The sequence below is a fragment of the Triticum urartu genome, chromosome 4A, assembly GCF_056163025.1.
Source record: "Triticum urartu cultivar PI428250 chromosome 4A, HENAU_Tu73, whole genome shotgun sequence".
In the NCBI taxonomy this organism is placed as follows: Eukaryota; Viridiplantae; Streptophyta; class Magnoliopsida; order Poales; family Poaceae; genus Triticum; species Triticum urartu.
Genome location: NC_141876.1, coordinates 91018702 through 91043179, shown reverse-complemented (window position 1 = coordinate 91043179; position 24478 = coordinate 91018702). Strand labels below are relative to the sequence as shown.

At 44.4% G+C, this 24478-nt stretch overlaps 1 protein-coding gene across 1 annotated transcript in view; it reads right to left on the bottom strand.

The window, feature by feature from the left end:
* Positions 1 to 297: 297 nt before the first annotated feature.
* The window catches only part of LOC147974921 (uncharacterized), a 44229-nt gene continuing 20048 nt past the window's right edge, over positions 298 to 24478 (bottom strand). The window contains exons 2-4 of the mRNA XM_087520203.1: positions 2194 to 3127; positions 729 to 1513; positions 298 to 558 (exon numbers count right to left, since the gene is read on the bottom strand). Of these exons, the coding sequence (XP_087376329.1) occupies positions 298 to 558; positions 729 to 1513; positions 2194 to 3127 (1980 nt within the window). The remainder of the gene's footprint in view (positions 559 to 728; positions 1514 to 2193; positions 3128 to 24478) is intronic.

Sequence of the window (24478 nt, the reverse complement as noted above, 5' to 3'; positions counted from 1 at the left end):
ATGCTCTGCCTTCACCTTGTTGCATATGTTGCAACAGGCCACAAAATAGGCAATATCTTTCTTCATTCCCTCCCACTAGAATATTTTTCTAAGGTCCTCATACATTTTTGTACCTCCCGGGTGAATGGAATATGAGGATTCGTGTGATTCCGACAGGATTTTCTTCTTTAGGTCTGGCTGATTGGGTACACAAATCCGTCCATGGAATCAGCGGGTACCAAATTTGTCCTTGGAGAAATTTGGGGTCTGTCCTGCCATCAGGCCCTTGGCACGCTTCTGTAGTTTGATGTCAGCTGTCTAGGCCTTGTGGATCTCTTCCTCAAGTGTGGGGGTAACTTCCAAAGTATTAGCAAGGCCAGCATCCACTATGACCAGGTTGAGCTGAGTGATCTCCTCTTGGAGTTTGAGAGGCAAGGATTTCAATATGGCATTTAAGCTAACAGGCTTTTGAGTGAGGGCGTCGACAACCACGTTGGCCTTACCCAGGTGATAATTTACTCCAAGATCATAATCCTTGACCAACTCTAGCCATTTTCGTTGACGAAGATTTAAATCCAGCTGAGTGAATATGTATTTAAGGCTCTTGTGATCGGTAAAAATTTGGTACCTTTTTCCAGTGAGGTAGTGTCTCCAAATTTTAGCGGATGAAACACCACAGCCAATTGGAAATCATGAGTAGGATAATTTCCCTCATGAGGTCGTAGCTGTCGCGATGCATATGCTACTACCTTGTTGTCTTGCATAAGTACGCAACCAAGGCCTTGTCTGGAGGCGTCACAATACACATCAAAGCTGCGATAAATGTCTGGGAGAGTCAACACAAGTGCGGTTGTCAGCCGTATCTTTAGCTCATTGACACTTTTCTCACAGTCCTCCGTCCATTCAAACTTCTTATCCTTTTTGAGCAGCTCCGTCATGGGTTTAGCAATCTTGGAAAACCCTTTGATGAAACAACAGTAATATCCAGCTAATTCGAGAAAACTCCGGATCTGTGTCACTATCGTGGGCGGCAGCCAGTCGAGCACATCCTTTACTTTGCTCGGGTCCACGGCTATACCTTCAGCGGATATTACATGTCCGAGAAACCCAACTTGCTTGAGCCAAAACTCACATTTACTGAATTTGGCGTAAAGCTGATGGTCACGGAGTCGTTGTAGCACTGCTCGAAGGTGATCCTTGTGCTCGTCTTCACCCTTGGAGTAAATGAGGATGTCATCGATGAAGACTACCACGAATTTGTCGAGGAAGTCCATGAATACTTTGTTCATCATATGCATGAAGAAAGCTGGGGTGTTGGTGAGACCAAAGGACATCACGGTATATTCATAAAGACCGTAACGAGTAGTGAATGCGGTCTTAGGAATATCTTCCTTTTTAATCATGAGCTGATGATATCCGATCCGTAAATCAATCTTAGAGAATACTTTAGCCCCATTGAGCTGATCAAACAAATCATCATTCCTTGGTAGCGGGTATTTATTTTTGATGGTGACCTCATTCAGCTGGTGGTAATCTACACACGTGCGGAGACTGCCATCCTTTTTGTCCACAAAAATAGTGGGTGATCCCCATGGTGAAGAGTTGGGACGTATATATCCTTTATAGAGCAGTTCATCAAGCCGTTTCTTTAGCTCCACTAATTCTGATGAGGGCATTTGGTAATACTTCTTGTATAATAGTGCAGTTCTGGGCACAAGATCTATTGCAAATTCCAGTTCTTGGTCTGGTGGCATGCCTGGCAGTTCTTTTGGAAATACATCGGGGTACTCGCTGACCACAGGAATTAGTTCCAACTTGGCCACAGCGGTGAAAACCAATTCTTGCTTGGGTATTTTCTTGCGAGCATAGAATTTGGTAGTCTGCCCGTTCAGACTGGTCAAAGTGACTTCTCGTGTTGTGCAGTTTATACAAACTTGATATTAGGTCAACCAATTCATACCCAATATAATATCCAACATTTCATACTCAATAATTATCAAAGAGGTTGGAATGTAGACTCCGTTGATATTGATTTCCAGATTGCGGCAGACCATGTTGCTCTTGATTAGAGATCCTGGGGTTTGTACCAGCATATTTTTGCCCAAAAGTGTACAAGGAAATTTGTTTTGGGCAATAAAACTCCGAGAAATAAAAGAATGGGAAGCCCAGAGTCAAATAAAATTACGGCAAGTATGTCATTAACAGAAAACATACCAATGACGACTTCGGGGTTCTCTTGTGCTTCGTCGGCTGAGAGATGATGCACGTACCCAGTAATGTTTTGCTGGGTCAGGCATGACTCTATAAAGTTGACTTGTGGCCTGAATGGGGCATTCGCCCTGTTGTTCTTGGGGCACTGTTTGGCATAATGCCCATTCTGCCCACAATTGAAGCACGAATTATTGCATTGACGCTCATCCCGTATTGGGTTGGGCACGCCATTCTTGACTTGAGTGGTGGTCTTGTTAACATTCTGTTGCCAATTGGTCTTGTATTCCACCTGAGTCTGTTGCCAGGTTCGAGCCTTTTGCACTGGTTGCCCATCCTTCATTGGCTCAAACTTACGCTTGTTGTCGTTGTTGTTGGCAGGTCTATTATCTGCTACAAGCTTGTGCTCTCGTTCAGCAATGAAAGCCTTCTTCACCAGAGTTTGGAAATCTGTGAAATCAAACATACTGAGAGTACACCGGAGTTGCAGATTTATGCCTCTAAGAAATCTATCAATCTTCCTTTCCTCGGTGGCCACGTCATAAAGGGAGTAACGGGCTAGATGATTAAAATTTTGCAAATAATCCCCCATAGTCTGGTTTCCTTGGACGAGTGCGAGAAATTCACGCTGCTTAATCTTCACAACTCCAGTAGGGATATGATATTTCCGGAACTGATCCTTAAGTTTTACCCAGGTGATTTCTTCATCGGCAGGCCACATGGCCTTTGCATTTTCCCACCATATGGCAGTAGTGCCTTCAAGGTAATGAGTTGCAAATGGAACTTTATCATTTTCTTCAGTACGAGCAATCTCAAGCTTTTTCTCAATGGTACGCAACCAATCGTCGGCATCCAATGGGTCAACAATCTGACTGAAACTGGGTGGCTTGGTCCTTTGAAAATCTGACATCTTGGAGTAATGACCGTTCTGATTTCCATTCTGTCCAAACCACAGTATGCACACTTCTTAATATTTCAAGAAGATCATTGTTCCTTCTTTCCTCAAACATACATAGAATTTTCTCGGTGGAGGGTGGATTTGGCGGTGGAGGCGATGGCAGAACGTATGGCTCGGGAGAATGTCCTGCCTACCGTGCGAAACGACAAACAGGAGTTCCCTCACGAACGTTGCTACTGTTGCCTCCCCGTGTCATCCTATTGTGGATTTTTCCCAAGACAACACAATCGAGATGAGAAACATCCAAGAATAAATTTGAGGAAAAGCCAGCGACAAATCCCAGAAGAAAAGAGCGAACAAAATATGGTGAATAAAGTCCCAACATAATTATACATAGACTCATACATGAAAGATAAACAACATGACAGGTTCAACTACTCTCATACATGCAACGAAACATCATGACTCATACGGCTACATCCGTACATTATCCTGACGAATGCAAATACTCTGAGGTACTACTACTCTGCTGGTGCTGCGATGTCCTCCCCTGAAGCGGACTCGGATCCTGAACAGACGTGGTTAATGGTAACCTCCGGGTTAAAGGTAACACAACGACGCTGCCTCAAGGGCTCTCCCTCCGGGGCAGGGGCAGGATGAAGCATCAGGGCTACAGGAGTAGAGAGAAGTGAAACCCACTCGACAGGAGTACGGAGAGGGCTCACCATCGAAGTGCCTGAGCTACTCGGGGGAGTAACCGGTGAAACATGGGAACTAGAACTGGCGGGAATATAGGGAGTAAATCCCAGAGAAGATGGAGTAGTGGCATATCTAGTAGTGACCAAGGCAACGGCTAAAGCAGTACGGGCATGAGTCTGCTGTCAAGCCAGCTCGTAGATCATAAGATAGCTAGCAGTGACATAACAAGCAACGTGGCTAGCAACGCTATCAGACTCCGGATCAATGATCTGGAAACGGACACTACCATTATCATGCAGAGAAGGGTAGTAAAAGAAACCTGGATGGTTTTGCATTCGGATCTCGTTGTAGCGAAGCTCAACAAGGACCTCGAATGCAGCAAACTGGACAGCCTGAGAAGCGGTAGAGGCGTAACCGCTCCGAGAGGTACGAGTGTAAGAGCCGGAATCGGAACTAGTGCGCAGAGTAACCACTGCATGATACTCATATACTGAACCCGCTAGATGCTCCCGATACACACGATAGACTGGATCGTCTTTGAGGGGGTACAGCTGACACCACATGTTGCGAAGAAGGTGCGGTGACGTGTACGGCATCAGCTACAGCTGGCACGGATACGGAACTGGAGCCATCTACACTCAGAACCATTAGCAGGATAGCATAAACATATAAATATAGTGCATGCAATGCAACAACCAGCTACAATTGCTACTAACACTCAACTTAAACTCATAGCTAACGTCCACTTAACACGTCGTAGTCTAGCGTGCCTACAGTCAGCGCGGCTCTAATACTAAGCGTTGTGGCACCCCGGCTCAGAGAGACCGGTTTACCCTGCATTGCTATCCCAGAGACCATGTCTTCTGGCAACACACAACATCTTGGTATAGAAAGACAACCGCTTTATTGATGCTAGCGGCTCGGAGTTTATATTACAACAAATGTCGAGGCCGAGCAGCACGCACGGTGTGGCTGAACAATATGTACATTATTTAGTGAACATAAAGGGGCCTCGATCATAAAAACTACGCGGTAGAGGAACAACATCGTAACGGAAGGTCCATCTCGCAGGGACACCGATGTTGACACGATCTAGGCTCAAGCAGCGCTCCTTTACAAGGCGACTTTCCTGAAATCTGGCATGACACGCCAGGTCAGTACATTGATTGTACTTGCAAGCTCACAACAGGCATAATCATAATGAAAAACAATATCATGATATTTAACCAATTAATAATGCAATAATGTTCCAACATGCTGTGCTCATGCTCCTGGGATAAACATCCCTCGGTACAGCCTTACCAATCGTGATCATTCTCGGATCACCACCAAACCACCATTGTGGTTTTAACCAGAGTAACTTGTGATCCTTATGGCGATCACCACCAAAGTAACTCATGATCCTTACAGCGATCACCACCAAAGTAACTCATGATCCTTCCGGCGATCACCACCAAAGTAACTCGTGATCCTTATGGTGATCACCACCAAAGTAACTCGTGATTCTTACGACGATCACCACCAAACCACCATCATGGTCTAGAACATCTCGATGGCATTTCATCCCTCAACATCAGTGCAAAGATCGTAACTTAGTGTGCATGTTTATTAAACGTTGTCTCATGGTGGGACCTACTACGAGTTGTCCGTAACCGTGGACTCGGCTATCGATAGATTATACACTCTCCAAAGGTAGCACACTGTACCCACACCTCGGAACCCATGGCCTGGCACTCCCATTCGGGTGGACCAACAACATTTCGACGAAACCCTTCCATTGCCATGACACTCTCCCAGCCACTCCAACACAATCCCCAACATGTTAGTCCCGGGTGGCCCCGTGTCTACGAAAGAGACACCGTCCACCGTCGTGGCCAAAACTTCCCTCACGGGGACCGGTACCAAAAATCTCAAATAGGGGCACACAAGGTTATGCCTGCTTACCGGGCTAGGGTAAGCACGCCCATAACCTTCCCTAGTTGGAGGCACCGACCAGAGGCATGTTGATGGAACAAATCAAGGCCTTCCCACAAAGGCAAATGTGGTTGCACTGGGAAAATCTCGATTCAGCGGCACCATGACCTAGTCAACGATATATTTAGGTTGAGTTATATTCAGGTTCAACTTAAAAGGAGAATGACCGGTGTCATAGCATGCCATGAAATGCAATACTACACATGCATCATATAATACGAAAATGACTGATGTCAACCATATTTACACTAAACATAAGCATCAACAACTTATATTACTTTTCTGGTCTTACTTTAACCATTTATTTTGCAGCAAGCAATATTATTTTCTCATGCAAGAAAATAACTCCGATTAATTCCTCACATGCATAGCAAAGCTTCTACTATCACAATCGCAAGAAAATCCTAATTTCTTTACCAATCAAGTTAGGTTCAAACATTCTGTAATTTAGGTAAATTGGCTAAACAAGCACTTAACAGGATATTTTCTAGCAAATTTAACCATTTTTTATTTATGTAAGAAAATAACTTTAATCCATTATCCATATGCATAACAAATCATTTTATCATTACCACAATTATATCTTAGCTTCTTTACCAAGTAAACTAGTTTCAAGGTTTTGTAAATCAAGCATAATACCAACACACACTTAACAGAATATAAATAACATAATAGTTATTTAAATGCATGGATTAATCATATCATTCAAGTAAGAAAATCATCAATATTGAAAATGGCATCATGAAAATGTTTATGTGGCTTGCCTTAGTTCAGATGAGGTTCACAAGCCTTCTGGTGATCCTCAAGACAAGCCTCACCCTCTGAAAATAATTTTAAACACAAGAAGAAAATATCAAGAACTCTTCTAAAAATCACCAAAAATTCTAAACATCTCAAAAAATCTCATGTTTGGTCAGCTGTTAGATTTCTTTGCAAAGAACAATATGCAAAAAGAATAAATTCATTTTGACATATGGTTAAATAGTTATGGCTGTTTGAAGCTCTTTGGAATTTAATTAATTTGAATTTAAATAAACAGACTAGGGGGTGATGTCGAAGGTGTAAAGCCTCAGGGCACCACCACTCATACCGCTTCACGCGCATACAGAGTGGCTGACTAGCGGGCTCCACTAGTTAGGTGGGAAGGAGGGGAAGAAGGAAACAGAGGGAGTCACAGCTCCGCCGGAGCTCTCATCGGCGACGAGGACTCCTTGGCCAAAATGAGAGGGAGGGATGGAGAGAGGGGACGGTGGCGCACCTGCCCGTACCCGTAGCGTGGCTAGGGGTGGTCGGACGGCGTCAGAATCAACCTCGCAAGCGGAGGCAGAACACGGTGGTCGCTGGAGATGAAGAAGACGGCGAGCAGAGGCAACTCTAGGGGATCCAGGTGGACGGGATGGCTTCACTGGAGAGAGGCGGAGGCCCTGGAAGTGTTGCCCTGGCCTGGGATGGGCTGGAGCCACTACGACGACCAGAGGGGATCGCCGGCGAGCTCGAGCTTGAGGACGGCGGCTCGTGGCCTGCCCGGCCAGGCTACCGCTTCCTACTCGCTTGTGGGTTGTGTGGGAGTGGTGGAGGGTGCTCGAGGAGGCTGGGGGTGGCTCCATTTATAGGCGAGCAGATAGCGGGGTTCGGGCGCCAGTGGAACCTGTCCATGGCACCCGGCGACGAGCGGCGTCAGTGAGATGGGGAGAAGGCGACGCAACTCACGCGGGAACTATGGGCGAGCGGGGATGAGCACAGGAGCGAGGGGAAGGCGACGAGCATAGTGCGCACCGCACTGTTGGGTTGGCCGGACAGTGCACGTGCTCCCTGCGGCGAGATCCAGCGTCGGCAAGCGCCAGGGAGGAGTTATGGATGTCAAGACGAAGATGGTGGCAAAGTTCGGCGCACTACGGCAGGCGGGGGAAGCAAGCACGCGTGAATAGAGCGTTCATCGGCACTCAGAGCGCGTCGACACGCATGCCAGCACCCCTGGACGAACGCGGTCACCGCGTGGACTATGACATCAGGCCGAGCTAAGCCTAAACTTCATGTCTGGCATGCTCTTCGTGGTAGATTGAGAGGTTACCACGCTTTGGTTTGGATCCAAGTGTAGTAGAGAAGTTTTTACATGCCAGGTAAGTTTCTGGTCAGTAACTTTGGGAGGTTACTGAGGTCAAATAGCTCGGAGTAGGAGGCTGTGCTTTGGAGGTTAGCCATGAGTTACTAAGGTGAAGATGCACAAGATAAACCAGGCACAATAGAGGAAGTAAAATGGTAGTTGCTGTGGAAACCACCATTTCTGTCCAGAACAGAAAATATTTTCTGTAGCAAAAATATTCCAAAAAGTGATGAAATATTTTTGCTCAGGAAGGTGCTCTAGGGTTCAAAGAATATTTGTGAATTATCTCATATTTTTCTAAGCCATAAACATTAGGGTTGCTTTGAAGCATAGTGATCTAGCTAGGGTTTTTGAGAGAGAAATGAATATTTTTCATTTAAGAAAAATATTCCAAAGATTATTTTGGGGTGGATCAGAAGGGGAATGATGATAAGGGAGGGAAATCAAGCACTTGGGTGAAAGCCAAGGGTACCCAAGTGTTTAAGTCCATATGAAAAGATTCAAAAACTCCAAGTTTCAAATTGAACCCAAAAGAAAATCAAGCAAATGAGAGAGGGCAAAAACCAGGATGTCACAAGTCGGTCTACTTGTCTCGGACGTGATGCCTATATACATGATCATACCTACATATTGTCATAACTATGCTCAATTATGTCAATTGCTCAACAGTAATTTATTTACCCACCGTAATACTTATGATCTCGAGAGAAGCTTCTAGCGAAAACTATGGCCCCCGGGTCTATTTTCCATCATATTAATCTTCCAATACTTAGTTATTTCCTTTGCCATTTATTTTACTTGCATCTTTATTTCTCTTTATCATAAAAATACCAAAAAATATTATCTTATCATATCTATTAGATCTCACTCTCGTAGGTGACCGTGAAGGGATTGACAACCCCTTTATCGCATTGGTTGCGAGGAGTTTATTTGTTTGTGTAGGTGCGAGGGACTCGTGCATGGCCTCCTACTGGATTGATACCTGGTTTCTCAAAAACTGAGGGAAATACTTACGCTGCTCTGCTGCATCACCCTTTCCTCTTCAAGGCAAAACCAACGCAGTGCTCAAGAGGTAGCAAGAAGGATTTCTGGCACCCTTGCCGGGGAGTCTACGCAAAAGTCAACATATCAAGTACCCATCACAAACCCTTATCTCCCGCATTACATTATTTGCCATTTACCTCTCGTTTTCCTCTCCCCCCACTTCACCCTTGTCGTTTTATTCGCCCTCTCTCTCTCCATCCTCCCTCTCTTTCTCTATTCACCCCTTTTTGCCCGTTTCTTGTTTGCTTGTGTGTCGGATCGCTTGCTTGTAACGATGGCTCAAGATAATACCAAATTGTGTGACTTTACCAATACCAACAATAATTATTTTATTAGCACTCCGATTGCTCCTCTTACCAATGCTGAATCTTGTGAAATAAATGCTGCTTTGCTGAATCTTGTCATGAAAGATCCTTTTCTGGCCTTCCTAGTAAATATGCCGCTACCCATCTAAACAACTTTGTTGATCTGTGTGATATGCAAAAGAAGAAAGATATGGACAATGATATTGTTAAATTGAAGCTATTTCCTTTTTTCCTTAGAGATCGTGCTAAAGCTTAGTTTTCGTCTTCGCCTAAAAATAGTATTGATTCGTGGAATAAATGCAAAGATGGTTTTATCTCTAAGTATTTTCCTCCCGCTATGATAATCTCTCTTAGAAACTATATTATGAATTTTAAGCAACTTGATCATGAACATGTTGCACAAGCTTGGGAGAGGATGAAATTAATGATACGTAATTGCCCTACACATGGTTTGAATTTGTGGATGATTATACAAAATTTTTATGCTGGATTGAATTTTGCTTCTAGAAATCTTTTAGATTCGGCCGCGGGAGGCACTTTTATGGAAATACTTGAGGTGAAGCTACTAAAGTCCTAGATAATATTATGGTTAATTATTCTCAATGGCACCCTGAAAGATCTACTAATAAGAAAGTGCATGCTATAGAAGAAATTAATGTTTTGAGTGGTAAGATGGATGAACTTATGAAATTATTTGCTAATATAAGTGTTTCTTCTGATCCTAATGACATGCCTTTGTCTACTTTGATTGATAATAACAATGAATCTTCGGATGTGCATTTTGTTGGTAGGAATAATTTTGGTAACAACGCGTATAGAGGAAACTTTAATCCTAGGTCGTATCCTAGTAATTCCTCAAATAATTATGGTAATTCCTACAACAATTCTTATGGAAATTTTAATAAGATACCCTCTGATTTTGAATCTAATATTAAAGAATTTATTACCTCGCAAAAGAATTTCAATGCTTTGATTGAAGGAAAATTGCTTAAGATTGATGAGTTGGCTAGGAACGTTGATAGAATTTCTCTTGATGTTGATTCTTTGAAACTTAGATCTATTCCACCTAAGCATGATATCAATGAGTCTCTCAAATCTATGAGAATTTCCATTGATGAGTGCAAAGAAAGAACCGCTAGAATGCATGCTAAGAAAGATTGCTTTATAAAAGTGTGTTCTTCTAGTTTCCATGATAATAAAGATGAAGATCTAAAAGTTATTGATGTGTCCCCTATTAAATCTTTGTTTTGCAATATGAATCTTGATAATGATGGGACTGAATATGATCCACCTTTATCGAGAAGGCATTCCAAAAATTCGGAGTTTTTAGATCTTAATGCTAAAATTATTAAAAGTGGGATTGAAGAAGTCAAAACTTTAAATATTAATGAACCCACTATTTTGGATTTCAAGGAATTTAATTACGATAGTTGCTCTTTGATAGATTGTATTTCCTTGTTGCAATCCGTGCTAAATTCTCATCATGCTTATAGTCAAAATAAAGCCTTTACCAAACATATCGTTGATGCTTTGATGCAATCTTATGAAGAAAAACTTGAGTTGGAAGTTTCTATCCCTAGAAAACTTTATCATGAGTGGGAACCTACTATTAAAATTAAGATTAAAGATCATGAATGCTATGCTTTGTGTGATTTGGGTACTAGTGTTTCCACGATTCCAAAGACTTTGTGTGATTTGCTAGGTTTCCGTGATTTTGATGATTGCTCTTTAATCTTGCACCTTGTGGATTCCACTATTAAGAAACCCATGGGAAGAATTAATGATGTTCTTATTGTTGCAAATAGGAATTATGTGCCCGTGGATTTTATTGTTATTGACATATATTGCAATCCTTCATGTCCGATTATTCTTGGTAGACCTTTCCTAAGAATGATTGGTGCAATTATTGATATGAAGGTAGGGAATATTAGATTCCAAATTCCGTTAAATAAAGGCATGGAAAACTTCCCTATAAATAAAATTAAATTACCTTATGAATCTATTATGAGAGGCACTTATGGATTGCCTTCCAAAGATGGCAATACCTAGATCTATCCTTGCTTTCATGGCTAGCTAGGAGCGTTAAACGATAGCGCTTGCTGGGTGGCAACCCAATTTTATTTTTATTCCTTGCTTTTTTCTCCTGTTTAGTAATAAATAATTTATCTAGCCTCTGTCTTGGTTGTGTTTTTGTGTTTAATTAGTGTTTTTTCCAAGTAGAACCGTTGGGAAGACTTGGGGAAAGTCTTTTTAATCTTGCTATAAACAACAGAAACTTTAGCGCTCACAAGAACTGTGTAATGCCCTCGATGCGGCTATATCTCCCACGTGTCGGAGCACGACTTAGAGGCATAACCGCATTGAAAGAAATGTCGCAAGTGAGGTAATCTTCACACAACCCATGTAATACATAAGGGAAAGAGATACATAGTTGGATTACAATCGCCACTTCACACAATACATGAATAAAGCATTACAACATCCAGATACAATCAAGGTCCGACTACGGAACCAAAATAAAAGAAGACTACCCCAAATGCTACACAGATCCACGATCGTCCCAACTGGGCTCCACTACTGACCAACTGGAAACGAAACAACATAAAGGACAAGATCTTCATCGGGCTCCTCCTTGAGCTTGGTTGCGTCATCTGCACGGTTCAACGGCAGCTGCAAGCTGGTTTTGGAAGTATCTGTGAGTCACGGGGACTCAGCAATCTCACACCCTCGCGATCAAGACTATTTAAGCTCATAGGTAAGGTAACAGGTATGAGGTGGAGCTGTAGCAAGCGACTAGCATATATGGTCGCTAACATACGCAAATGAGAGCGAGAAGAAAAGGCAAAGCACGGTCGAGAAACTATGATCAAGAAGTGATACTAGAACAACCTACGCCAAACATAACTCCAACACCGTGTTCACTTCCCGGACCCCGCCGAGAAGAGACCATCACGGTTACACACGCAGTTGATGTATTTTAAATAAGGTCAACTTCAGGTTTTCTACATCCAGACATTAACAAATTCCCTTCTGCCCATAACCGCGGGCACAACTTTCGAAAGATTAAATCCCTGCAGGGGTGTCCCAACTTAGCCCATCACAAGCTCTCACGGTCAACGATGGATATTCCTTCTCCCAAGACATTCCGATCAGACTCGGCATCCAGGTTACAAGACATCCTCGACAATGGTAAAACAAGTCCAGCAAGACCGCCCGATGCGCCGACATCCTGATAGGAGCTGCACATATCTCGTTCTCAGGGCAACACCGGATGAACACTACGTACAGCTAAAACCAGCCCTCAAGTTTCCCCGAGGTGGCGCCGCAAGTGGCTCTAGTTTGGACCAACACTTAGACAAGCACTGGCCCGGGGGGGGGGGGGTTAAGATAAAGATGACCCTCGGGATGCGCGACTCCGAAGGGAAAAAGGCTAGGTGGCGAATGGTAAAACCAAGGTTGGGCCTTGCTGGAGGAGTTTTATTCAAAGCAAACTATCAAGGGGTTCCCATTATAACCCAACCGCGTAAGGAACGCAAAATCCGGGATCATAACACTGATATGACGGAAACTAGGATGGCAAGAGTGGAACAAAACACCAAGCATAAGGCCGAGCCTTGCACCCTTTCCCAAGTATATAGATGCATTAATTAAATAAGAGATATTGTGATATCCCAACAAAATATCCATGTTCCCAAACATGGAACAAGCTCCAATCTTCACATGCAACTAACAACGCTATAAGAGGGGCTGAGCAAAGCGTTAACATAGCCAAACAACGGTTTGCTAGGACAAGGTGGGTTAGAGGCTTGGCTTAACAATATGGGAGGCATGATAAGCAAGTGGTAGGTATCGCACCATAACCATAGCAAAAGAGCGAGCAACTAGCAAGCAAAGATTGAAGTGATTTCAAGGGTATGGTCATCTTGCCTGAAATCCCGCAAGGAAGAAGAACGAGTCCATGAAAAAGACAAACGGGCATAGTCGAACGGGTCCTCACAAACGCGACGTTATCGGAACCAACCCGAAGAAGCAACACCGGAAAGAAGCACACAACATAGTAAACAAACAACACATGGACATGGCATGATGCACAACCAAGTATGATGCATGTCCGGTTTAATGATACATGGCATGGCATGGCAAAGTGCAACAAACAACACTACAACTTAAGTGGAGCTCAATATGCAACGGAGTTGCATATTGAAGAAAACACCACATGACTTATTTAGTTTCTCTCTCGTTTATGTACCCAACAATATTAAATGTTGATTAACATGGCAAGAGGGTGAAGCATAATAAAACTATACTATCTAAACAATTTAAATGGGGCCGGAAACAACGAACAACAATTCCAGAAAATCCTTGTATGCATATATTAGGTTTGGTACTGTTCTGCCCTAAACCATATTTTATCGTTTTTAAACATGCAAAGTAATGCCACCATGTTAAACTAGGCATTTTCTACCCCATTTACATATAAAGTTTATTAAATTCTGAGTTACGGTTATTTAGTTATGAATTAAAACGTTTTAACATGACATAGGAGCAAATTAATGCAAATAGCAGTTTAAACATTCTAAACATGCATGAAAAAGGCATAATGTGAAACTAGATGAAATTCTAAGCATTTACATATATAAAACATTTTAATCTGATGCACGGTTATTTAAATATGAGCAATGCAAGATGATGGCATTCCTTGTAAATATGCAAAAGAAATTAAAACAACATGGAACACGGGCTGGTCCAACCACTCTCAGTGACGAGAGGGCCCGTGGTGCTGAGATGGCAGGAGTGTGGGTGTGGAGAGTGGTGTGTGTGGACAGAGAGAATGACGAGTGGGGTCCCACTGTCATAGAGGCCAAAACGGTAAAAAATTGTGTAGTTCACAACTGGCCCGATGGGGATTCGAACCTGGGTCTGTAAGGTAACTGGGAGAGGTTCCAACCACTGCGCTAGCATCAGGTGGGTTAGATAAGGGTGCGGCCAAGCTGCTCTTAAACAGTTAGGTGCACTGGCTTGGCTTCTTTTATGGAAACAGAGGAGATGGCATCGTCGCCGGCGAGCAACGGCGGCATGGCAGGACTCCGTATGCGGCGGCGGGCATGCGGGAAGGAGTAGCAGTGCTGATCCAAGGGCGCGGGAAGGCTAGGAGCGGCGGGGCGCTCAAGTTTGAGCTCGACTCAGCTCGGGCATGCGGTCGCGCGCAATGGCAGGGAAGGGAAACACGGCGGGTTCTTCCGTTGGAGCGCGAGCGTAGGTACGGGGACAACGCGACGCGGGGCAGAGAGGGGGTTGTGCTCGAGTTCGAGCATGCGTGTGCAAAGCTGCGGTTGCGGGAGCCCTAGGACGAGCTAGTGCTTGACTCGGGCCGTCTCGGCGCTACCGAACTGAGGCGATGGCGAGCAGGAATGTAGGATTGCGGGCGAGGCATGCGGATGCGCGTGCATGCGAGGAAACTGGCAAGGAAGCGAGCATAGCATGGATTGCGTGTGCAGGAACAAGAGCGCGCAAGACAGAATACTTCAACTACACCCAAAAATTCAGAGATCGTCGGGGCATCGAGATATGGCGGAGGCGCGACCCTAGCATCTCCTACGGGGATCATCCATCATCGAGAAGGATAAGGGAGGAAGCCGGGTATACCTCCTTACCCTAGGATGAGAAAACGTGGCCGGCGATGGGGGGAGGCGTCGGCAGCAGGTCGACGAACTTGGTGTGATCTTCTGTCCGAGATGAAGAGGAAGAAGGGGACGTCGTGGAAGGAGTTCTCGGCTGCGGATCGGCATTAGGACGGAACCAGGGCGGCGTTCACGATCGCTTGGACGAAGGAGGGGAGGCCGCGGAGGAGGGTTAAGCCGACGGTGAGGTCGTGACCGAACCGGTGTCACGACCGGTTTTTCCGGGTATAAATTTCTAGAAAAAGACCGTCGTGCTCATCAGCCCCAGGATTACAGTTAGCTGATGAGGCTCCAACTTGATACAGAAATTCCAAGCAAAAATACAAAATATGTAGTACAAGACCATTCTGGCCTGTGAGTACAACAATTGGGTTTCTAGGGGTCGATGGCGGAAGCGGTTTGTGAGTCGTCAGTGTCCATGGGACTCCATTTCCCACAGGAACAGCTGACCAGGTCAAATCCTATCTTCGCGAGGCTGCTATCACCGTTGCTTAGTTTCCGGGGCTATCATCGCCACGCTCATCTCCAAGCAAGCAATCTGGCCAAGACAATAGCCAGGGACAAGCCAGTGAGTACTTTGAATGTACTCGCAAACATTAAGAACATAGTTATAATATAATTGATAATCATGCACTGAAAAATTCCATGATCACATCGTCAGTCATAAATAAAACATCTTTTATGCATGCAAGCAGGTTATTTTCATGCAACATGAATAAGCAGTAATAGAGTGGGAATAAAATACCGCAGTCAGGCGTCTGAGCGACACCACATAAAGAGCTTTAAAAGAAATGCCATAGTCGGGTGTCTGAGCGACACCACATAAAGGGCTTTAAAAGAAATGCCACAGTCGGGCGTCTGAGTGACACCACATAAAGGGCTTTAAAAGAAATGCCATAGTCGGGCGTCTGAGCGACACCACATAAAGGGCTTATAAAAGAAATGCCACAGTCGGGCGTCTGAGCGACACCACATAAAGGGCTTTAAAAGAAATGCCACAGTCGGGCATCTGGGCGACACCACATAAAGGGCTTATAAGAGAAATGCCACAGTCGGGCGTCTCAGCGACACCACATAAAGGGCTTATAAAATAAATAATCACAATGAATATCCGGGAGGTAGAACCGTCCCAGGGATACTCGATAATACAGATAATGCAACGGGTTAGTCCATCACAAAATAATAATCATGGTCCTCACAAGTAACTAGTCGGTATCCAAGTTTGGTTTAACAATATCTCCTCCGAAGACCGACACTAAGACCAACACTTGACCCATCCCAGACTGTAATCCTTAACCATGGACACGGCTATTCGAATAGGTTTAATCTCTGCAGAGGGTGTATTCCGTCTACGGCCTTTTAGTAGAAAACACGCCTAACTTGCCCACACCAGCTTAACTCACCGGTGTCTGGAATCACCCACGACACCTGTCAAGCAAACTCTAAGTGGGGAGGCTACAACCTCGCGTAGCATGGGATCAAATTTATATCGCGCGCTCTAAGGGGTGGCCTCCCCTCTCGGTCCCAACCGGAAACACCCATGCCCCCGGACCAGGTGGCCTGCCTACCGGCTACAACCGGTATCTTCCACCATGGCCTCTCTGTACGGTGTGTGCTTGAAAGGGGTTGACGACTTACTGAACCGTACCCTACCTGCGGCAGGGACAAGTGGTAGTACAAAACAAGTATGGGGGTTACTGGAACAAGACTCGATCTACGGTCGACTCAGGAGGTTTATGAATTCCCTGCATGACATGTATATCTAATATATCTCAACCAACAAAATCACCACTCAATATACCTTACCATGCCATACCGGACATAACCGTCCCGACGGGGACCGGCGACAAGCTCACTCCTACCCAAGGCAGAGGCTTTCCCGGATTCCTTTCCGGCATGCATGCAAGGCACATGAGGATGATTACCATCACAAGTATATTCATTTCCAACAGCAAGGAAATCACTAATATGCATTCATGCAAATGATCATATCACATGAAATAACAAGTTCTCCGATATAAGGTGGTGTTATAAACGTGTCAACTAACACACCAAAAATATTATGCCGGGGTTCAGAATGCTTTCCTTTAATGGTGTGGAAAGGCAGGGTGCACTCCAAAACCTTTGAAAGCTTTCTTCTCTTCCAAAATCCTATTTTCAAAAATATGCAAATAATACATATTTCAAAAACAGTACAAAAAAGTTGTTTGGAAAATTTTCAAATAAATCTTAAAATAAACTAGACAGAATTTGAGAGATGTAGGAAAAAGAATCAATTCATTTGGAGTTATATTTAAAAAGTTAAGCTCAGTCAAAGTTTTGGTCAAAATCTGTTATTTAAAATTAAAACAGAAAAAGAAAAACGTTTCGAATACACGTACACGTCGAAGGCGTACTCTGGAAATACGCCTCCACTTATCCAGCGTGGACTGCGCGTAGGTCACCGACAGTGGGCCCGCCTGGCCCACTGGTCAGGTTTGACTGGTCCACGCGCGCGTCGTCTCCCCCTGACCGAACAGAGGCGGAGCTCCGGCGAGGCTCGCCGGCGAATGGCGGCGTCCCTCGGTGATATGAGCGCATGGGCGTGCTCAGGAGGTCGAGACGAACTCGGGGGTACCCGCCATGGTCGCCGACGTGGACGGAGTTGCCAGCGGCGAGCTTCGCGGCGGAGATGGCTTCGGGGGCGAAGTGAGTTTGGGGCTGCGGTGGTTCCCGATCAAAATCGAGCAGGGGAACGAGTTCACGGGAGGATGAGAAGGTTCCCGGTGAAGAGAACGGAGAGGGGGAGGCCCTGGTTGCGGTGAATGGAGCTGGGACGTGGCGGCGGCCGAACCGGCCGGAGTTGGGGAAGACGGCTTTCCCCCGACGATTGCTGGCTGTGGGGGTGCCATGGGGGTGGCCTGAGGTTGTCTACGTGCTTGAATGAGTTCGGGGGCCTCCTTATATAGCGTGACGAGGTCGGTTTGCGGCGGCCGGATAAGAACGACGGCGGACCGCCTTCCTGTAGTGACAGGGCGTCGTGGCGGCGACGAGCGCTAGGGGACACACTTGCGGATGAGCACGCACTGCTCCAGGAGGCAGGTGGCAAGCGGGGGAGGCTCGGCGGCGCCGACATGAGCAGAGGCTGTCGGGCGGCTGCGGCGGCTAGCTCTTGGCCTGCCGGGGCGTGGCGAGGGGCGGCTTGGCGTGAAGCGGTGAGGAGGGACGTGCGTGGCGCGGCTCTGTAGTGGTGGCAAGGCCAGGGGCGTGACGCGTCGGCGGGCGCGACACGTGCAAAACGCGTGCCAAACGCACGCTCTGCTCGCGCTCTAGGCGTGCACTGGACGTGCTCGTCGTAATGCCAGGGCCTGCTACGGGGCTTGGGTGAGGCTGGCACTAAACAGACCCAGGTTAGGAGTAACTAGGAGTCTAGTGGACAGGTTAGTTTGATCAAAGGTGCAAGCTCACAGTGCAATGCCAAAACTCATGTCAAAACTGGTCATGCCTACAGGGTGCTCGATAGAATGCCACATGCACCTAGGCATCTCTTGGGTGGCCAAAACTTCCAGATTGGGGTCTCTTTAGATGTACAAGAGGGTGGTGAGGTTAGTTTGTGAAAAGCACAAACTTGTTAGTGCAAGTTTTACAAAACTTCAATTCTGGACAGTAGATAGATTGCATTATTTCATGAACCAAAAATATTCAAATGGGTGCATGCTCCTGGACTTAGGGGTTTGGTAGGGCTGTCTACAAGTAGGAGAAGGCACAAGGTCACTGGAGCAAAAATAAATAGGGTTGTAGTAGAAATCACAAGGCTGGACTAGAATGAAAATGAGGTTGATTCACTCAAATTTTTCAAATAACATCACTGGATTTTTGCATAAAGTTGAATCATATGCTACTACCAACATCCCATAATTTTGGTGGAGGCTAGAAAGAAATATTTAAATGGGTTGTAGTGCAAACTGCACTCTCGACCAGAGAAGAAAAATTGAGTGTAGAGCTCAAAATATAATATGAATAAAAGATATTTTTGTACAAAAGTGATTTAAAAACATCACATGACATCTCCAAATTTTGGTTGCAATTTTAAGTGAATTTATCAAATGGTTGTAGTTCAAATATGGCCATATAACCTTGAAAAACCATTTTTCAAGAAAATAAAGATCAAGCAAATTAATTATGTAATTAGTTATACTGATAAAAGAAAGGTTTTTCTTGAGAGGTTAAACAAGTCCAATAACATATTTGAAAGGTTTTCACTTTGAGGAAAAACTCCATAATAACAAGGGAGATAATGGTTCAAAAATAAAAAGGGAGCCCAGAAAATAAAAGTTTTTAATTCCTGGCAAAAACTTAATTAATAAAACAAGGCCAAAAATTATGGGTGTCACAACCGGCCATGGCATGGATGGCGGTGGAAGCGACGCGTATGTGTCCCCTTACCTGTGGCGGCGGCACGGAGGAGAGGGAGGAGAAGAAGGGGAAACCCTAGGGCGTGGTTGGGGTCTTATAGAAGGGGGAGAAGACGGCGCGACCTCGGCGTTCGTGAAGCTCACGGCGCGAGCGTGAGCGCACTGTCTCTGGAACAGAGACGACGACGCAACGTGTGTGTGTCCCCTTACCTGTGGCGGCGGCGCGGACAAGAGGGAGGAGAGGAAGGGGAAACCCTAGGGCGTGGTTGGGGTCTTATAGAAGGGGGAGAAGACGGCGCGACCTCGGCGTCCGTGAAGCTCACGGCACGAGCGCGAGCGCTCTGTCTCTGGAACAGAGACGGCGACGCAACGGGGCAGGTGGCCGTGAATAGAGTTGGGCCAGGTGGGCTGCGCTGGAGCTGCCGCTAGGCTTGGTTGGGCTGCGGGTGATGGAAAAAGGCCCAAGTGGCTGCACTGGGAGGGCTTTCCCTTTTCTTCTTAATTCTGTAAATTTGAAATTCGCAGCTGAAGAAAAGGAAAAGGCCAGGGAGGTGGGAGATGAATTTGGCAGATATATGAGTATCCTCATGCTCCAGGAATTATTCTCTATTGGATAAAATTCCTTTGGAAATTTTTAGAGGTAGAAAAATAATTCAAGTTTGAATTAAATTCAAACTTGAGCCATTTTTGAACCCAACCAACACACTTCCAAAAGACCTGAAACTTGGAGTAGGTGGTCTTGGCATTATTTAGGAACTATAGGGAAAGGTCGAACATTTCCCGAACAGGAAAAATGTCACAAGAGAAATAGATGGAATAAGAAGAAAGGAGAAGTAGAGGATCATGAAATAGTTCATGGGTGGAGAAGAAGATGAAGAGAAGGAGTTGCAATGCACATGATGCTCATGGCAACAACATGAATGACCAAATGCAATATGACAAGAGGTAGACATGGCAATGCAATATAACCAATGATGAACATGATGCAAGAAGCAAAATAAATAGTGCAAGCACAAATGAAAACACATAGAGGACACGAAAATATGGAAGTCTACAGGAGCATCGGATCCGGGGCGCCACAACACTCCACCACTACAAGAGGATCTCGTCCCGAGATTTAGAATGGCACCGGAGGGAAAAACGGAAGAGAAAGAGAAGAGGTAAAACTAAGTTGCTTCTTTGACAAACGAGTGAGACCAAATAACCCTGAAAAGGTTGAGGAAAAGAAAGAAAGAAAGCAACGGAGAAGAACAAAGTTGAAAAGCACTCCGTTAAGCAAGAGGAATATGGAAGAACCGATTCGGGTAGCACTTCGGTTGAAAAGAGATGAAAGACTTGATAAAATGAAAGAGCTTGAGCAGTGGACACAAAACTCCGTTTAAATGGATAAACCCAGAAAAGAACACGATACTGACAAAACGAAAAGATGGGTTGAAGAGAGAAACATCACAAGGCCTCCGGAACAGAAGTAAGAATGGAATGGAATGAATGACGAGAAACAAGATCTCGAGGGAGCACGCTTACAACAAATGCTAGAACGGAGTTGTTGGAAAACCAACAACAAAAAGAATAATCTTGATATGGTCTTATGGATTACATCTCAAATTATGAGGTGACAACCTGCCACTAACGAAAAACAAAGGATTTGAATTGATAAGAATAAGGAGGCGAGAAACTATTTCACCGGAAGGATAAAGAAGAACTTGGGTCAACTATATACACCATGATAGCAACAATCCTCAGGGAAGGCTTTAGATGAAACATGACACAAGATAGCTCCAACTAGTTGGTTGGTGGACTTAAAATACCTCATTCTTAATAACATGTGAATCCTGAAACATGAACTCAAATTATCAAGAATGACATAATAACACCTCCAATGATAAGGTAGAAAGAATTGCACTCCGAATACAAGATGAAGAATACTTGAGTTCCTCTGAAAAGAATCTCGATGAACACTTCGAGAAGGAATTAAATCCTTGATGACCCATCATGTAGAACCTTCATGAAGAACTCCGGTAAACAAAAGGATAACGAAAATAAGGAGAAGTTGGAAATACAAGGTGAAACCTTGTAAAGATTTAGATGGATCTCCATGATAATCAGAGCTTGGAACTCCAGGAAAGAAAGACGAGCACTTGGAAGCAAGAATTTAATCATCGTGAACAAACTCCAGAAGAAAAGATTAACATATGGATGAAACAAGAATAAGAATTACATTATGCTTATCCTTCACCAATTAAATTGATGACAAGCCAGGGATTTGGCATAATACTTATTCTCGTAGAAAGGATTAAGATAGATATAGCGTCAACTTGGGAAGGTCTTCAACGAATCACCGGTCGGGTTGAAACAACGAATAAATTAATATGATAACCATGGAAGAGAACTCTTGAACGAAACACCGTAAGAATTGAAAATGAACGAAGTAAAGGGATGAATCACCTGTAAGAATTAGAGAACAAGTGCGGATACTTGAGGGGATTTTGATACCACTGAAACGAAGAGATCACGAGCTAATTAGATAAAACTTGAATGAAGCATCGGTAAGATTTGGAGAACAATAGCTGAAAGCTGGAATGAATAATATTTTAAAAGATGGCCTTCGGAGTAAAGAAATGGAAACAACTCAGGAAATGCTCCGGATAGGTGAAAAGAATACTCACAATCAAAACAATTATGAGAGGATGGCAGTAAGCTGGAATCACGAATCCTGAAGAGAATGGAGCACGATATGGAGGAAATACTCTTCTTTGGTCTTCAAAATCTGAGAGTTACGATGAGAAACACCACCATGAATTATTGAGATACTCCGGGAGAATGAATATTAGAAAGGCTGAACCGACGATGAAAAGAATTTGAAAAATCTTGGAGAAAAACATTTGACTGATGAAAAATTCATCCTGATGTCAAACTTTGAAAGAATTTGAGAATAACTCCGAGAAGATTAGAAGAGTCAGGTAAGATCCTGGGAAAAGACCTGTGGGTTAGGACCCACTCAAAAGATACACCGTTGAATGATTTAAAAGATAGATTGCACCACTTGAATTAAATGGCTTGAATAAGATAAGAACCTCGAAATATCTTGAACACTCCGGAACAATTGAGTAGCGAGAAGTGGAAGATTATGAGGTGCACCGGCATGAGAAAACATTGAAATACGGAAAAGAATATGATCAAGACCGAAAGCGTGAATTGAATCCACCGGAGAAGAAAAGAATGAAGAACGATGAACGAGCAGAGCATCTTCAAGAGAACCACCGTGTAGGAATGTGAAGGAAAAGAATGGAGAGACTTCCATCGATAAAATGGATAGTTGGAAAAGAAATCTGTGTCCTCAAAGAAAAAAGGGGTGGATGGGTGGGAAAAGAAAGACAACTTGGAACGGATGAAACAAACACCGTTGAGAAGAAATGATAATTGATCTTATGATGTTGAAATGATCGGATCCACTTGAAGTGAAACACACCGGTTGAAAAGGATTTACATGACAGACTCGATGATCGAGAAGGATTGGTATTCACATCGGAGTATAAGAACACCATTTAGGAAAGGTATGGAATCAACACTTGACTTTGAAGCAACTCGAATACCACAACTCAAAACAAAAACAAAGGTTGGCTTGCAGAATAAGCCAGAACAAACATATGATAGAGATTTCATCCGAAGTTTTCGTGGTGGGGCCTACACGGGCTCGATCGTACATCACCATCATGTACAAGGAAGTGCACATGACATACGAAGCGTCCCCGAGTTGGCATAGCCAAGGACTCTTTAAGACACAACGAGACCACTAGAAAACCAATCATGGATAGGCAGACCACTAGACGTCGAACCCCAATTTCATATCATACATCCGTCAGAAAGATATCCTAAGCGCTACTTGAATTCCCACTTATAAACTCCCGAAATTTTCCCAGATATGCAATCAGGTGTTGGGGATACAGGGGAAGCATAATATCTCACCCAAAACTAGCAAATCCTACAACCAGCTGTATCCATCCTTCAACACATAACCAAGAAACCTTCGGAAATCGTTTACCTCAACCTTCGAAAAGCATCTGTTATACGAGTTATGGAAATACTCCCGAACTCCCGCCCCAGTACTGGGTGGCATCGAGGTTATCTCACCAACAACTGCATAAAAGAGATTTTCGATGTCGGCGAAACTAAACTCAAGTATTCCAGAACTGGAACGATAAAATTGTGACGACAACACCTCGAAGCTCAACTCCCCTGGACACGGCCACAACCCCTAAATTTCAGGAGGCACCAAGAACAATGTTCTCGTCACAAAACCATCGGAACGATTCCAAGATACCCCCGTGATCCTAAATTTTTTTTAGTGAAATTTGAGAAGAGAAGAGTCAAAACTCTACGTCAGGATGCCTCACCAGAGCGACGAAGGGACTGAGCAGTAAAAAGACGTCCTAACTCTCCAATATATATAATTCCTAAATGACTCAAACCATTTCTAGACTCAAATAACGCCAACGATTCGATCAAGCAGGGGGCTCCTAAGGTCGGGGAAGGCTTTGATTACCAACTTGTAACGCCCTCGATGCGGCTATATCTCCCACGTGTCGGAGCACGACTTAGAGGCATAACCGCATTGAAAGCAATGTCGCAAGTGAGGTAATCTTCACACAACCCATGTAATACATAAGGGAAAGAGATACATAGTTGGCTTACAATCTCCACTTCACACAATACATGAATAAAGCATTACAACATCCAGATACAATCAAGGTCCGACTACGGAACCAAAATAAAAGAAGACTACCCCAAATGCTACACAGATCCCCGATCGTCCCAACTGGGCTCCACTACCGATCAACTAGAAACGAAACAACATAAAGGACAAGATCTTCATCGAGCTCCTCCTTGAGCTTGGTTGCATCATCTGCACGGTTCAACGGCACCTGCAAGCTGGTTTTGGAAGTATCTGTGAGTCACGGGGACTCAGCAATCTCACACCCTCGTGATCAAGACTATTTAAGCTCATAGGTAAGGTAAAAGGTATGAGGTGGAGCTGCAGCAAGCGACTAGCATATATGGTGGCTAACATACGCAAATGATAGCGAGAAGAGAAGGCAAAGCACGGATGAGAAACTATGATCAAGAAGTGATCTAGAACAACCTACGCCAAACATAACTCCAACACCGTGTTCACTTCCCGGACCCCGCCGAGA